The sequence below is a fragment of the Balaenoptera physalus genome, assembly GCF_965194825.1.
Source record: "Balaenoptera physalus genome assembly, chromosome: 6".
Classification (NCBI taxonomy): domain Eukaryota; kingdom Metazoa; phylum Chordata; class Mammalia; order Artiodactyla; family Balaenopteridae; genus Balaenoptera; species Balaenoptera physalus.
In genome coordinates this window covers 92902998-92918067 of record NC_138885.1, presented here as the reverse complement: position 1 = coordinate 92918067, position 15070 = coordinate 92902998, and the positions used below count along the sequence as shown (strand labels likewise).

Below are 15070 nucleotides of genomic sequence, written 5' to 3'. Positions count from 1 at the left end.
ATTTATAGACAATATCCTAATGGGTCTGAAATGGTATCTCATAGTGACTTTAATTTGCATTTCCTTGATAGCTAATGATGTTGAGCATCTTTTCATGTCCATTTGTATATCTTCTTTGGAGAAATTTCTATTCAGATATTTTGTCCACTTTAAATTGGATTATTTGTCTTTTAATTGTTGAATTATAATAGTTCATGTATTCTGAATATTAGACCTATATCAGATATATTATTTGCAAATATTTTCTCCTATTTCTTAGGTTGTCTTTCCAACATAAAAGACAAAAGTTTTAATTTTGATGAAGTCTATATTATTTATTTTTCTTTGGTTACTTGTGATTTTGGTGTCATATCTAAGAAACCATTGCCTAATCCAAGGTCAAGAAGATTTATATCTATGTTTTCTCCTAAGAGTTTTATAGTTTTAGCTCTTACATTCAGGCCTTTGATCCACTTTAAGTTAATTTTTCAAATATTGTGAGGTAGTGATCCAAATTCATTCTTTTGCATATGGATATCCAGTTGTCCCAGTAAGTTTTGTTGAAAGACTTCTTTCACCATTGAATTGTCTTGGCATCTTTGTCCAAAATTAATTGATGTGTGAGGATTTACTCATTTATTCTGGAATCTCAATTCTGTTCCATTTGTCCATATCCTTATGCTCTATGCTTTTGTCAGTAGGGCCACTATATTTTAAAGAACTCACAGAAGGACCATTCTTTAATTCAAAGCAATGAAGTCAAGGGTCGGAATCAGCTTCTTCTCGCCACCAGTTTAGAACTTTCAGGAGCATCTTTTTCATCAGTAGCCATCAAAATCCTGCCCAATGGGATCATGTTTTGTTTTGTTTTAATTAAGTTCATGTGTTTGGCCAGGGTTGGTTAACCAAAAGTGCTAGCTCTAGGGTAAGAAGCACTAGAGTGCTAGGTATACAGTATACACTACTGTATACACTAGGTATACAGTCCAATTTATTCAGGGAGATCGATGAGCAAGGCCAGGAGGAGACAATAGAAGTATCTTGGCTCAGCCTTCAGAAACGCGCAAGGTATCGGAGGGAGGGGTCTGTGCTGTCAGTACGCTTCCAAACGTCGAGACTGGGCACCCGGAACTTTTCCCCAGGGGGATGGGCTTGGGACCCAGGCACAAGGCCTAGTCTAGGTGCAGCTGAGGGGACTGTCGTTTATTCACTCGCGCGACCACCACTAAAGCCGCTCGGCCCTCCCGCCTCCGGGCGGCCCCCCCACTGGTTTTCCCGCCTCGCCTTTCCTCGCTTCCTTCTCCGTCCTCTTAGCGCGTAGCGGAAGTGACGCCAGGCGTAGCGGAAGTCCCTCCAGCCGCGGTGTTGTGCTGTGGGGAAGAGAGACGGATTAGTAAACCCCGGAGCGAGGTTCTGCCTACCCGAGGCCGCTGCTGTGCGGAGACCCCGGGGGAAACCACCGTCACCATGTCTGACCAGGTACCGGTCTGGGAGCCATTCGATAGCGGTGGCCGAGGCCTTACTCCGCAGGTCCGCCAGCCGCTCGGCTGGGGCCGGGGATGGAGGCGCGGGGGAGGGGAGGGCGGAATGGGGGAGGGGGCGGCCGGTGGGGACTGGGCTAGCGCGGGAGGGGAGTGGAGTAGGACCGGAGACGCCCGGGCCTGCCGCGGGCCTTCGGGAGCCGCCCTGCCCCTCTCCTGGCTGGCTCATCACCCCCTGTGCCCCAGCGCCTCTGGTCGCGGCCTCAAGTCGTCTCCCTTCTTTCTCCGGGGCCGACCAGGTGCAGAGCCCAGCTCCCACTTTCCCGAGAGGGTCCGTGGGGAACCCGCGTGCCTGCCTCTTCAGAGGACTCATTGCAGAAGCAGGGCCCTAGGCCCCAGTTATGTAACGGGAGAGAATACCTGCCCCGGAGCCTCCGTGGCCCTGAAAAGCGGGTGGACTCCACTTTTGGGTTCTTAGTCTTTAGATAGTCTTGGAGTGGGGACGTGGGGGCGGGGGGTAGGGAGACATTGTCTGGTGTTGCTGGGAACCTAGAAAGCTCTGCCTTCCGTTCGGATTGCAGCTGGGGCCGGGCTGCCTCTGCTCTGCTCTGAGTCTTTTTCCGTGTGGGTGTGCAGAGCTGTCGCCTCTTTCTTGTACTTTCCCATTTCTTACTCGGGATTGGTTCAGTAGCTCTCCAGTTGTAAGAGAGAACTCAGAATAATCAAGAAACAAAGTAGAACAAAACTGCTAGAGCAACAGAAAGCGTTTCATCTGGGCGTTAACATGAAGATGACTGATACCTTTGAGGAAAAGGATAGGAACACTTCGTGTATGTAGAGCAGTTGCAGAACATTTGCAGAAAGCTTCCTGTTATAGCAGAGTGCTCCATCTGAATGTTAATATCAAGAATTTGCTTGGGATTTGCACTCAATCAGGAGTGTTCGATTTTACGTGGTAAGTTTTTCTTCCTCATCCTTTTCTAGTTAACCATGTTTATGGCTAGTTTTTACTTCATAGGTTTTTTGTCTGGACTTTGTTTTGTTTGCTCAGACGACTTTGACTTTTTAAAGTATTTTTGGACCTTTTGCTTGTTTAGTGATAGTTATCTAGAAAACTGTTTCTCATTCAACCCCATAATGTACTTGAACTTTTAAATTTAACACACTTATTCCCTTGGCTTTTAACCCAGTTCAGTTTTGTACCACTTGGTGAGAGCAAGTGAGGCTTTTGTGGATTTGTACTGTTGCGCAAAATGTACATTTATATTTTTAAGGTTAAACCATAATCTAGATTAGTTTTGGGTGGATCGTCTTACTAACAGTCTAGATTAATTCCCAAATTGGTATGGGAATGGCATTATAACTGTCTCCCTAGGTAGTTGTTTACTTGGTTACCAGGGAGGAAAGAACAGGTGTAAATGCTTAATTTCATCAGCCTTTTATTTTGATGCTCAGAAGTGGCTAGGAAGCCTGTTGAAATTTACTATAGTCTGATGAAAGAGCAGTGTACAGAAGGGACTATACAGTAAATTGTAGAATTTATTGCTCCAGTTTGAATTCCAGTCATTTAAAAGAGACTTGAAGGAACAAATAAAGCACCTAGGACACTAACAGGTGCCTCTAGGCCAGAGGTTCTTTAGATTCTTTTCAGGGGGTCCTTGAGGCCAAAACAATTTTCATGATAATACTAGGACATTGTCTTTCCCACTGTCATTCTTTCATGAGTGTTCAGTGGAGTTTTCTAGAGATTGACATGACCTGGTATATCACAACAGATTGAAATGTATCAGTAGAAGCAGATGTGGAAATCCAGCTGCTATTAAGCCAGACATTGAAGAGATTTGCAAAAATGCAAACAGTGCCACTTTTCTTACTAGTTTTGTTTTGAAAAATATATATTTTTTAAGATTGATGCTTCATTGCTACTTTCAAAAAATTGTAATTTATATACACAGTACCATTTAATGAGGGTATCATCATATCCTTACCAGTGTTTTATATTGCTATTATTAAAATATTTTTCGGGACTTCCCTGGTGGTGCAGTGGTTGAGAATCTGCCTGACAGTGCAGGGGACATGGGTTCAATCCCTGGTCTGGAAAGATCCCACGTGCCACGGAGCAACTAAGCCCGTGCGCCACAACTACTGAGCCTGTGCTCTAGAGCTCGCAAGCCACAACTCCTGAGCCTGTGTGCCACAACTACTGAAGCCCGTGTGCCTGGAGCCCATGCTCCGCCACAAGAGAAGCCACTGCAATGAGAAGCCCGTGCACCGCAACCAAGAGTAAGCTCTGCTCGCCGCAACTAGAGAAAGCCCATGCGCAGCAATGAAGACGAAACGCAGCCCAAAAAAAAAATTTTTTTTTCATAAATAGCAACATGAAAAATATTTTTAATAAAAATACACTATTTGCTAATATATATTGGGTTTATTATCTTAAGACGAATTAATATGTATATAAAACATTTCTCAGTTTCAGTGTCTAATACTGCAAACCTCAGTAGATATAACCAACCTAACAAAAGCTTTATGGGGTTCTAATTAATTTTTAAGAGTGTAAAAGAGTCCTGTGACCATAGAGTATGACCACTGTTGCTCTAGGCTGATTGACCAACATTGTTGTTAATAATAATTGGGACCCAGTACAGTTTTAGTGTTGGGATGCTAAGGATTTAAAGAGGTATGAAGCTGAACTCTTACCCTGTTGAGGCTTATGAGTGAGAGTAAGAATCCCAAGTTACTACTGTGCCATATCAGCAGCATGAGACTGAACCACTGTCCCCAAAAGACAATATAAACCAGGTTGTTTTAGAACGATGTATTTTCTGAGGCACCTCTCAGAAGGTTATTGTCTGTGCTAAGATATTGGAATTGAGTAATCATTTCAAGTTAAAATAGGTGGACATTAAAGTCACACAAGACTTGAATTGCTGGGTTCTCCATTGACTAATGAAAAATGATTATTTTTGGAATTTGAATGAAATTCTCGTAATTCTAACAATGCCATCATTATCCAGTGTACCATTATTGAATAATCCTCTAATACAGGTTCTAAACCTGAGCATCATAAATCCTAAGGGCTGAAAATCCACTGAAATTGTATGGAAATTGTATGAAGTTATATTTGTGCATGTGTATTTCTTTAGGGAGAAAGGATCCATAGCTTTCATAAGGGGTACGTGATCCCTCAAAAAGGTGAAGGACTAGCCTTTAACCAATAATAGAGACGTGATTGGGTGCTCACTTTTAGCCTAATTTCACGTTGCAGCAAAACTGAGCACTTATGTAGAACAAGAAGTTTAATATCAAACTGGTAAGGGTAATTTGTACAAATATTTTTCCTTCCTCCTTCCTTACATTCACATTTATAGTGTTTCTTTTTCATATCAGAATCATGAAAGGCAGCATGGACTTCAGCTCTTCAATTCAGGTCTGTTAATTTGTAATAATTGGATGACTGATTTGCTTCAAATGCTGACTGAATCTGTTGTAGCAGTTTTACTCTGTCCATCCCCACCTCAGAGAGAGGGCGAGAGGGAGAGAGAGAGAGAGATTGATTGAATGATCTCCTTTTATCTTTAGTCAAGGATTTTGAAGCATTATGTAATTCTGGTTATCTGTTGGTACCTGACAGACTACTTCAAAATGTAATGGCTTAAAGCAACAGTCTTGTTTTGCCCATAAATCTGCAATTTGGGCAGGGCTCTGTGGGTTGGGCTCATCACTGCTCCTTGATGTGTGGGGCCTCTGCTGGGATTACTCACATGACTGTGGGCTGTAACGGATGGGTTCTTCATATAGTCTCAAGGCCTCTGTGAGTGCTCTCGTCATGTATTCTCTTGAGCATGGGGACCCCAGAATATTCAGACTTATGGCAGCTCAGGGCTCACAAGAGAGTGTTCTAGAGAACCTTGGGTGGAAACCCCAAGCCTCCTAGAACCTAACTTTGGAAGTCACTTCTGCATTCTGTTGGTCAGGCAAATCACTAAGTCCAGCCCAAATTCAGGGGAAAGGCATTTATTTTTATTGAGATATACTTGACATATAACATATTAGTTTCAGGTGTACAACATAATGATTCAGTATTTGTATATATTGTGAAATGATCACCACAATAGGTCTAGTTAACATCCATCACCGCACATGGTTACAAATGTTCTTTTTTTTTTTTTTGAATTTAATTTTTTATACAGCAGGTTCTTATTAGTTATCCATTTTATACATATTAGTGTATATATGTCAATCCCAATCTCCCAGTTACAAATTTTTCTTGTGATAAGAACTTTTAAGGTCTACTGTCAGCAACTTTCAAATATACAATACAGTATTATTAACTATAGTCACCAAGGGAAAGGCATCTAGACTCCATTTCTTAATAGGAAGAGTAACAAAGAATTTGCAGCTATCTTTAATCTACCACATTAATTGTATTTCTTTTGTTAGGATAGCGTTATTCCCTGCAGCATTCTTTATATCTCTCTGTTGTTGATGTTTGCTGATCTTTCTGTTAGCTTGAGATAGCAGGAGAATATGATAAACTAGGTGTATATTAAAGTTCATAATTATGTATACTATTTATGTCATAGAATAAGTATTAACATACTTATAAGTGTGTTAAGAATAAGTATTAACAAACATAGCTGCATACTGTAGCTACGACTTGAGCATTTAGTTAGTGATACATACATTAAACATTCCATGCCCCAGGAGAGGAATGATGTATTCTGTCTTCTCTCTGACAGATATATGAAGTGCTGCTAGTAAATGTTGCAAACATATTGATTATAATAAAACATTTCAAATAAAATGTTACCTGAACATTATTTAATAGTATTTTAAAAACTGAGTATGATTATTATGTTAGAGTACTCATGAGGGGGGCTTCCCTGGTGGCACAGTGGTTAAGAATCCACCTGCCAATGCAGGGGACACAGGTTTGAGCCCTGGTCCGGGAAGATCCCACATGCCGTGGAGCAACTAAGCCCATGTGCCACAACTACCAAGCCTGTGCTCTAGAGCCTGCACGCCACAATAACTGAGCCCGTGTGCTACAACTACTTGTTGCAGAGCACGGGCGCCTAGAGCCCATTCTCCGCAACAAGAGAAGCCACCACAATGAGAAGCCTGCGCACCGCAACGAAGAGTAGCCCCCGCTCGCCACAACTAGAGAAAGCCCGCGCGCAGCAATGAAGACCCAACGTGGCCAAAAATAAATAAATTTAAAAAAAAAATAGTACTCATGAGGGTTAGTGGAGTAGTTCAGATTTCAAAACTGTAAAGCAGTTGTCAAATATCTATTGACACTCATTAGCCCCTCATACCACTTAGAACGTTTCTATTATAGGTTATATATTTAGTGTTGTAATTATTTATTTAAGTGCCTTTCTCCATTTTACTGTTTGCTTTCCAGGGTCAGGAATCAGGCTTTATTCACCCTTTTTTTCTGAAGTGCCTAGCAGAGTGACTGAATACTTAGTAAAAGTTTTTAAAGGAATGAGTGGTCAGATTCATTCATTTAACAAGTATTTATTGAATGTCAGTATGTTCCAGGCAGCATTCTAGGTCCTAGAATTGAAAGGTTGCCTCAAAAACGTGAAACAGCAGGTATCTTTCTCCTCCTCGTTCAATTCCCATGATGTTTTTTGTTATTGAGGAAGGGTTGGTTGTCATGCAGTAGTTTTCCTTTTACGATGTGTTTGCATACCTTCTCGATCTTTAGTTCTATTAGCAATAGACCTAAGTAACTTTATCTCCAAAATTGAATCATTTGCTTCTTCCAGGACATTGGGATATTATCCATTGTTATGGATAATAATAATCCTGCGCTGCTTGTGGGATCTTAGTTCAGTTCCCCGACCAGGGACTGAACCTGGGCCCAGGCAGTGAAAGCACCGAGTCCTAACCACTGGACCACCAGGGAATTCCCATTTTCTCTAAGTCATGTTTGGTATCCTATTTTGGAATATATTAAAATTGTGTGTGTTTTTTTTGTAGATTATTCTCTGATAGTCTACTTTAAAAAAGTCATGTGGGTAAGGCCACACAGATCCTATTATTGAGTACCTTAGTCTTACGGTTTAAAATTTGGAATTCCTGCAACATGACTTAAGTTTATTTAAAGATATGTTGTATTTGTTATACTTCTATATTTTGACCATTCTTTTTGCATTTGATTGCTTTTACTGAGCTATTGAGAATCTGAAGGAAAAGACCTGAAGGAAGGAAGGGTGGAGTTCTGTTTGCTGGACCCGCTGTTCTCAATAGCCAGGGTCAGATATTTTTAAAGGTTTTACTGAAGATAAATATATATATGAAAAAGTGTACATAAATGTACAGTTTGCTGAATTTTCACAAACTGGTCACATCCATGCAGCCAGCACCCAGATTAAGAACAACTGTCCAGGGCTTCCCTGGTGGCGCAGTGGTTAAGAATCCACCTGCCAATGCAGGGGACACAGATTCGAGCCCTGGTCCGGGAAGATCCCACATGCTGCAGAGCAACTAAGCCCGTGCACCACAACTACGGAGCCTGCGCGCCACAGCTACTGAGCCCACGTGCCACAACTACTGAAGCCTGTGCACCTAGAGCCCATGCTCTGCAACAAGAGAAGCCACTGCAGTGAGAAGCCCGTGCACCGCAACGAAGAGTAGCCCCCGCTCACTGCGACTAGAGAAAGCCTGCACGCAGCGATGAAGACCCAACACAGCCAAAAATAATAATAATAATAATTAAAAAATAAGTAAATTTATAAAAAAAAAGACTGTCCTGACTACTAACATAGATTAGTTTTGCCTGCTGTTATATATTATAATTTTTTATAAGTGGAATCATGCAGTATGTATGTATTTCAGTGTATGGCTTCTTTTGCTCAGCATTGTTTGGAAATTTGTCTGTATTATTGTGTATAGTTGTATGTTGTTAAATCCCATTGCTACACTGCATTCCATTGTACAACTATACCACACTTTACTTATCTATTCTGCTTTTGATGCACACTGAGTGGGTTTTCGAGGAGCTGTTTTTTAATATAAGCCAAATGCTACCTATTTAGAGCACCTCCTCTGTCAATTTAGATTGCTTTTGGACTAAATAACAGAAAATCTGATATATAGTAGGTTAAACAAGTTTGCAGTTTATTTTTCTAATGAAGCAAGAAGTTCAGACATAAGTAGTTCAGGGATGGTAAGGCAGCTCCACCATGCCTTCATACTTCTTTCCCCTCTGTCCTTAGCAGGTGTCTTCACTCTGATGCTTGTCTCCTTGCCGGCAAGGTAACTTTATGTCTTGTTCCAGGCAGGAGAAAGGGATGGAGCAAAGGATAAAAGTATGCCAAAAAGTATGTACCAGCAAAAAGTATATCACCTTCTATCTGCATGGCCAGCACTGCATCATGTGGCCGTAAGAGAAGATTAGAATTTTTTTTTTCTTTCTTTTTCTTTGGCTGGCAAATTTAGGCTTCCCTTTGTAAGGAAGAAGGGGAAAATGGATATTGGATAGGTAATTAACAATGTCTGCCTTACCTCTAAATCTGCCTGCTAGTACTTTTGGATACAGTGAAGCCAGTTTGTTCTAGGCTTTGCATAGGTCCATAGTCTAGCTGCAGAGAGTATGGTTTATATAACCAGTAGGATTTCCTTTTCTTTTTTTTTTAATATAAATATATATATATTTTTTAACTTAAAAAAATTATTTATTTTTGTCTGTGTTGGGTCTTTGTTGCTGTGCGTGGGCTTTCTCTAGTTGCGGTGAGTGGGGGCTACTCTTCATTGTGTGAAGGCTTCTCATTGCAGTGGCTTCTCTGGTTGCAGAGCATGGGCTCTAGGCACACGGGCTTCAGTAGTTGTGGCACGTGGGCTCAGGCATTGTGGCTCACAGGCTCTAGAGCGCAGGCTCAGTAGTTGTGGTGCACGGCTTAGTTGCTCCGCGGCATGTGGGATCTTACCCGACCAGGGATTGAACCCCAGTCCCCTGCATTGGCAGGCAGATTCTTAACCACTGCACCACCAGGGAAGTCCAACCAGTGGGATTTTCAATTATAATTTTTAGTTCCTGAGAAGTTGTCTTTATTTATCTAGTGTTTAACTGCAATTCTAGGGTTGAATGCAAATTTACGGAAGTCCCAGTGTCTTCACAGCTTGACTTAAACCTTCAAGTTATGGAGCTAAGTCTGGTCAGTTTTATTCCAGATGTCTAGTACTGTCTCATTAAATTTGAACATAGGCAGCATGCACTGAAAAAATATGTGTGTGTGTGTATTTTTAGAATTGTGGTAAACCCATTGAAGTATGAGGGAGATGACTTTATTGTATGTAATTTGGGGGTTTGTTTCTTTAAATAATGGGTACAGTTATTAGAATCATCCAATTTAATCCTTGTTGAGCTTTATTCATTAGGAAATAAAATGAAATAAACTGATGTACAGTAAGAACTATGGTTAAGAGAATTTTTGGAAACTTTGAATGTATTTTTAATGAAATGTTTTATTATGGAAAAATTTAATGTATATATAATTGTACGCATATACCCATCTCTTGGCCTATCTTATTTCATTTGCATGACCCCACTCCACTTCATAACATTATTTTGAAACCAACCCAGACATTGTGTCTTTTCATCTGCAAATATTTTAATATGTATCTCTAAAAGAGAAGGACTTTTTCTTTTAACAAAACCAGGATACTGTTGTCCCACCTTTAAAATTGAACAGGTTTGTTAATGTCATCAAATAAGAGTAAATGTATTCTTTATTTTTGGTTTCCCCCAGAATCCCCCCTCTTTCAGAAGAATGAACAATCCTTGTACAACTGGAAGGGTCAGTGAGAGATTGGGAGTAGTTAAGTGTGGTGCTGTTTTCCTGTGATTAAATTGTCGACATACTGATTGCCATAGTGATTTTTAGCAAAGTTCTTGTTCTTTTGACTTTGAAATGGCACAGTAAAATCCTTCTGTTGAATTCTGTACATTTGTAAATGAGGATGGTTGTGTTCTCTGTCCTTTCTTGTCTAGTTCTTCTTTTCAGATCCAGCTATCTTCTGTTTCTAAGCTGTTTAATTTATATCTTGGAAAGAAGAGTTGGTAGTGCCTGGTGTCTGATAAATTCCTTTTACTGTTCCAGTTACCATGATTTAATCTCTAGATGACACAGACCTGAGAATTTAGAGGTTTCCAGTTCCTGTCTTTGATCTTGTACATACATTTACTTTTCTTTACATTACCAGTTTCTTCTGCTCTGGGGCTGTGTAACCTTTCCAGCCAAATCAACCAGCCCTCTCCGGGATTCTCTTTTCTCTGATGACCTACTGTCCCACACCCAGTGCTGAATGCTTTCACTGTTTTGTGACTAGTGTGCCATACCATTCTGTATTGGCTGCTTTTTTACAGGGGACAGAAGGAAAGAAGGCGTACAAAAGATCACTGGAGACAAACTTTGGCCTTTTTTTGTCCAAGATCTTCTCATTTTCCAGACTAGTTTGTGAAAGGAAAAGAAAAAAAAGATAGCACATGAAAAGTTGGATGACTGCATTAGGCAAGCCTGAGGCTATTAAACAAGTGGGTGTAGATGACATTGCTCTAGTGCTTCAGAGTTGGGAAGAGATCACCAAAATGGAGTGACTAGGGAAAGTGGCAGTTTATTTTTGGAAATTTCAAATCCTAGTATTCACATGTTTTTATGAAATTGAAGTGAATTATCTCTCTTTTTTTTTTTTTTAATTTATTTATTTTATTTATTTATTTTTGGCCGCGTTGGGTCTTTGTTGCTGCACGTGGGCTTTCTCTAGTTGCAGCCACTCTGGGGGCTACTCTTTGTTGTGGTGCGTGGGCTTCTCATTGCGGTGGCTCCTCCTGTTGTGGAGCACAGGCTCTAGGCGCGAGGGCTTCAGTAGTTGTGGCGCACGGGCTCAGCAGTTGTGGCACACGGGCTTAGTTGCTCCGCGGCATGTAGGATTTTCCTGGAGCAGGGCTCGAACCTGTGTCCCCTGCGTTGGCAGGCGGATTCTTAACCACTGCACCACCAGGGAAGCCCCCTCTTTTTTTTTTTTAACATCTTGATTGGAGTATAATTGCTTTACAATGGTGTGTTAGTTTCTGCTTTATAACAAAGTGAATCAGTTATACATATACATATGTTCCCATATCTCTTCCCTCTTGCATCTCACTCCCTCCCACCCTCCCTATCCCACCCCTCTAGGTGGTCACAAAGCACCGAGCTGATCTCCCTGTGTGAATTATCTCTTATTTCCAACTGTGAATATAAAACGCTGAAGGGATTTTGTTTGTATTGACTATTGTGTACAGTAGAAGTAATGAAGCGTTAGTAAGATTTTGTGGTATGATACAGAAAATAGTGCTGTCAACTTAATTCAGCCAGCATTAAATAATTGCCTGGTATTTGCATGACACTACAGAGATTATAAAGATGAAAAACTTGGACCCTCTCCTTGTAAACTTGTAGGGAAGTCAAGACATACAAAACTGTCACAGAAAATGTTAATTTAACAAGCATACTGAGTATCTTCAAAATACATACTAGACACTGTGCTTGACCAGAAATACAGAGAAGAGTAAGGCATGCCAATAAGGAACTCAATCTGGTGGGAGACACAGATATGCAAACATGTTATAATAAGATTAAAGTAAACAGTATGGGAACATTTAAGAGGGTGATGAGGGAAATCATTTTGTAGGAAGCGATGCTTGAGTGGTCTTGAAAGGCGAATAGGGTAGGAAAGGGCATACCAAGCAGAGGTGATTAACATGTACAGAGATAGTGGAGATAAGGTAGAGGGTGCCCTGTTTAAGGAACTGTACATCAGTGTGGCTGGAGCAAAAGATACTATTAGCAGGAGAAGTAGGAGAACAAGGCTGGATTGCTAGGCAGGAACCAGCCTATGGAGGACCAGTGTATGTTGGCTAAGGGGTTTGAACTTAATCCTGAAGATTCTTGGCAGATTAGATTGCATTTTAGAGAAGTGGCTCTGGTTGTAGTTGGGAAGAATTAATTGAAGGGAGCTAGACTTGGGGCATTTGTTATGCTATTGCAGTAATGCTAATGAGCAACAGTGAGTGCCTGAACTAAGGCAGTGGAATGGAGAGAATGAGAGTCACTAAGAGATATAATTGTCAGAATGATGAATGATTGTGAGATTTAAGAGAGGGAGAGTAGCCAAAGATGACTACTAAATTTCTGTTGTGGGCAGCTGAGTGTATGGTAACCATTTATTGTAATTGGGAATCCAGGAGGAATTGTAGTTTTTTTGGATTTTGGTTTTCAGAAAGAGGAGTTAAAGCTAACAGAGGAGTTAGAGATAATGCATTCAGTTTTGGACACTTAAATTGAGGTACCCATGGGGACATCCAAAGTGGAGATAGATGTTCAAGCCCTTGAAAAAATGAGTGAAACTCAGAAAAGTTGTCAGGTTGGTGAGGATGGTTGTGAGTCATTAGTATCTGAGAGGTAGTTGGAGTTATGGGTCACCCAGGAAGAAGAAGAAAAAGAGGATTAAAGACATGGAACCTAGAGGAGCACCAGCATTTAAGGAAGTGGTCAAGATGAGGAAACAATGGAATCTTGGAGGCCAAAGGTAGAGAGTTTTCAAGGAAGAAGTCATAAGTGTCTGCTGGTTGAAGATGAGACTTGAAATTGTCCATTGGGTTTAGCAATAAGGAGTTGAACTGGTAACCTTGGTGAGAGAAATGTCAAGTGGAATGGTGGGGTATAAACCAGAGTACAGTGGGTTGAGAGTAAAAGTGGAAACAGCAAATGCTGAGTACTCTCATAAGAAGTTCGAAGAAAAAGATGAGGCTGACTCCTCGAGAAGACAGTAAAGGGGGAGTGTTTTTAAATTGAGAATAAATGCCATGAAGGATATGAATAAAGTGCCAATGGGAGCATTAAAGGAAAATATTAATCCCAGTTGGAAGGTTGAGGGGTGCCGTGGTTCCTGGAAGAGTTTTTTTAAATACTGGACTTCAGGTGATGTGTGGGATGGATTTTTGTGAGATGATTTCAAGAGAGGTTGAGAGAGGATATGTATTACAGGTAAAGGAAACAGGAACAGCAAAGGGCTGAAGGTGGAAGAATGTTTATAGACATATTCAGGGAATAGCAGATAGTCCAATTTAACCAAATTCATGGTTTGTAAAGGAAGTGGAGAGAGAAAAATGAGAATTGAGCTTGGTAGTGGAGGAACTGAACGAGGTGCTGCAGAGTTTGGTTCTTGGCCTTAAAGCACTTTTTGTTAGGGGTAGTTATACAGTCAGAGAAGCTGTGCTTTAGAAGGAGTTCTGAAGCAGTGTGGACAATGGATTGGAGAAGGGGGAAGAACTCTTTTGTTCTGAGTAGCCTCTGTAGCTACCCTGTCTAGGAAACACTGGAGCAAAATCACTCCCATTGTGCTGATGTATTGCTGCTCCGGTTGCAGGGGGATGTTCTTCTCCTTGTGGTAACTCCTATAAGCTTCTTAACACGCCTTCTCTTAGTTAAAGGGGACTCAGGGCTTCTTTGCTCTTTGTTGCCCTTCACTGCGTGGAATAAGCTGTCCTTGTCCTCTCTAGATATGTAAAGGAAGAAGGAACTGTTTACTCTGAATATAAATTCATAGAAATGTGGTTGTGAAGACTATGTTTGAAGACAGTCTTCTAGTTTTCAGGTGAAATACTGTCTCACTAAAGAAGGTTAATTTGGCCTGCTGCCATAATATGCGGTAGTCAGCAAATGTTGAAAGTACTGCAGAATGATAAACAGGCAAGGTTTCACACTAATGAAGTCAGTTCTGTTATCTAAGCATTTCCCTGGACTCTAGCCTGTATCTTCAATTTAAAAGCTACTTCTAGTTTAATATATTCAATAAATTTTGAATGTTAGTTTTGTTAGTTTTCACTTACTGGCATGAGATAAACAGGTAATGGCCTTGTTACTTCTGAAATACAGTACAGTATAGTTGGTTATATTCTTATCAAGCATTGATTAACAGCTTGAAATTGCTGTGAATCATAAAAAAGCATATATTTAAAGAAGTGACTAATATGGTGGCAAAACTAAGGTAAAGTGCATTGGAAAGCTACTTTTTGTTGTTGTTTTTAATTAATTAATTAATTTTTGGCTGCGTTGGGTCTTCATTGCTGCGCATGGGCTTTCTCTAGTTGCGGCGAGCGAGGACTACTCTTCGTTGTGGTGCACGGGCTTCTCATTGCAGTGGCTTCTCTTGTTGTGGAGCATGGGTTCTAGGTGCGTGGGCTTCAGTTGTTGTGGCACTTGGGCTCAATAGTTCTGGCTCGCGGGATCTAGAGCACAGGCTCAGTAGTTGTGGCGCATGGGCTTAGTTGCTCCGCGGCATGTGAGATCTTCCCGGACCGGGGCTCGAACCCGTGTCCCCTGTGTTGACAGGTGGATTCTTAACCACTGCGCCACCAGGGAAGTCCCGGGAAAGCTACTTTTATCACACCATTGACTGAAATTTACCAAGCTACACCTTTACTAAAAATGGCTTACTTTTCTTAGATACTTCATGGCAAAGTTGTTTCAACTAGTTTATTCTAACTTCGTTTTCTTTTCAGTATGCCTTCATTTGAAACTATCTTATTTATTATGGTATAATTTATAAGAGGG

At 40.9% G+C, this 15070-nt stretch overlaps 1 protein-coding gene across 3 annotated transcripts in view; it reads left to right on the top strand.

The window, feature by feature from the left end:
• Nucleotides 1-1298: 1298 nt before the first annotated feature.
• The window catches only part of SUMO1 (small ubiquitin like modifier 1), a 27585-nt gene continuing 13813 nt past the window's right edge, over nt 1299-15070 (top strand). For 2 of the 3 annotated variants that reach the window (XM_082467370.1, XM_082467369.1), the window contains exons 1-2: nt 8753-8797; nt 10226-10273. In XM_082467370.1, the coding sequence (XP_082323496.1) occupies nt 8768-8797; nt 10226-10273 (78 nt within the window). In that variant the 5' untranslated portion in view covers nt 8753-8767. Of the gene's footprint in view, nt 1459-8752; nt 8798-10225; nt 10274-15070 lie in introns of those variants that run through there. The other variant, XM_082467371.1, reaches the window with a different exon arrangement.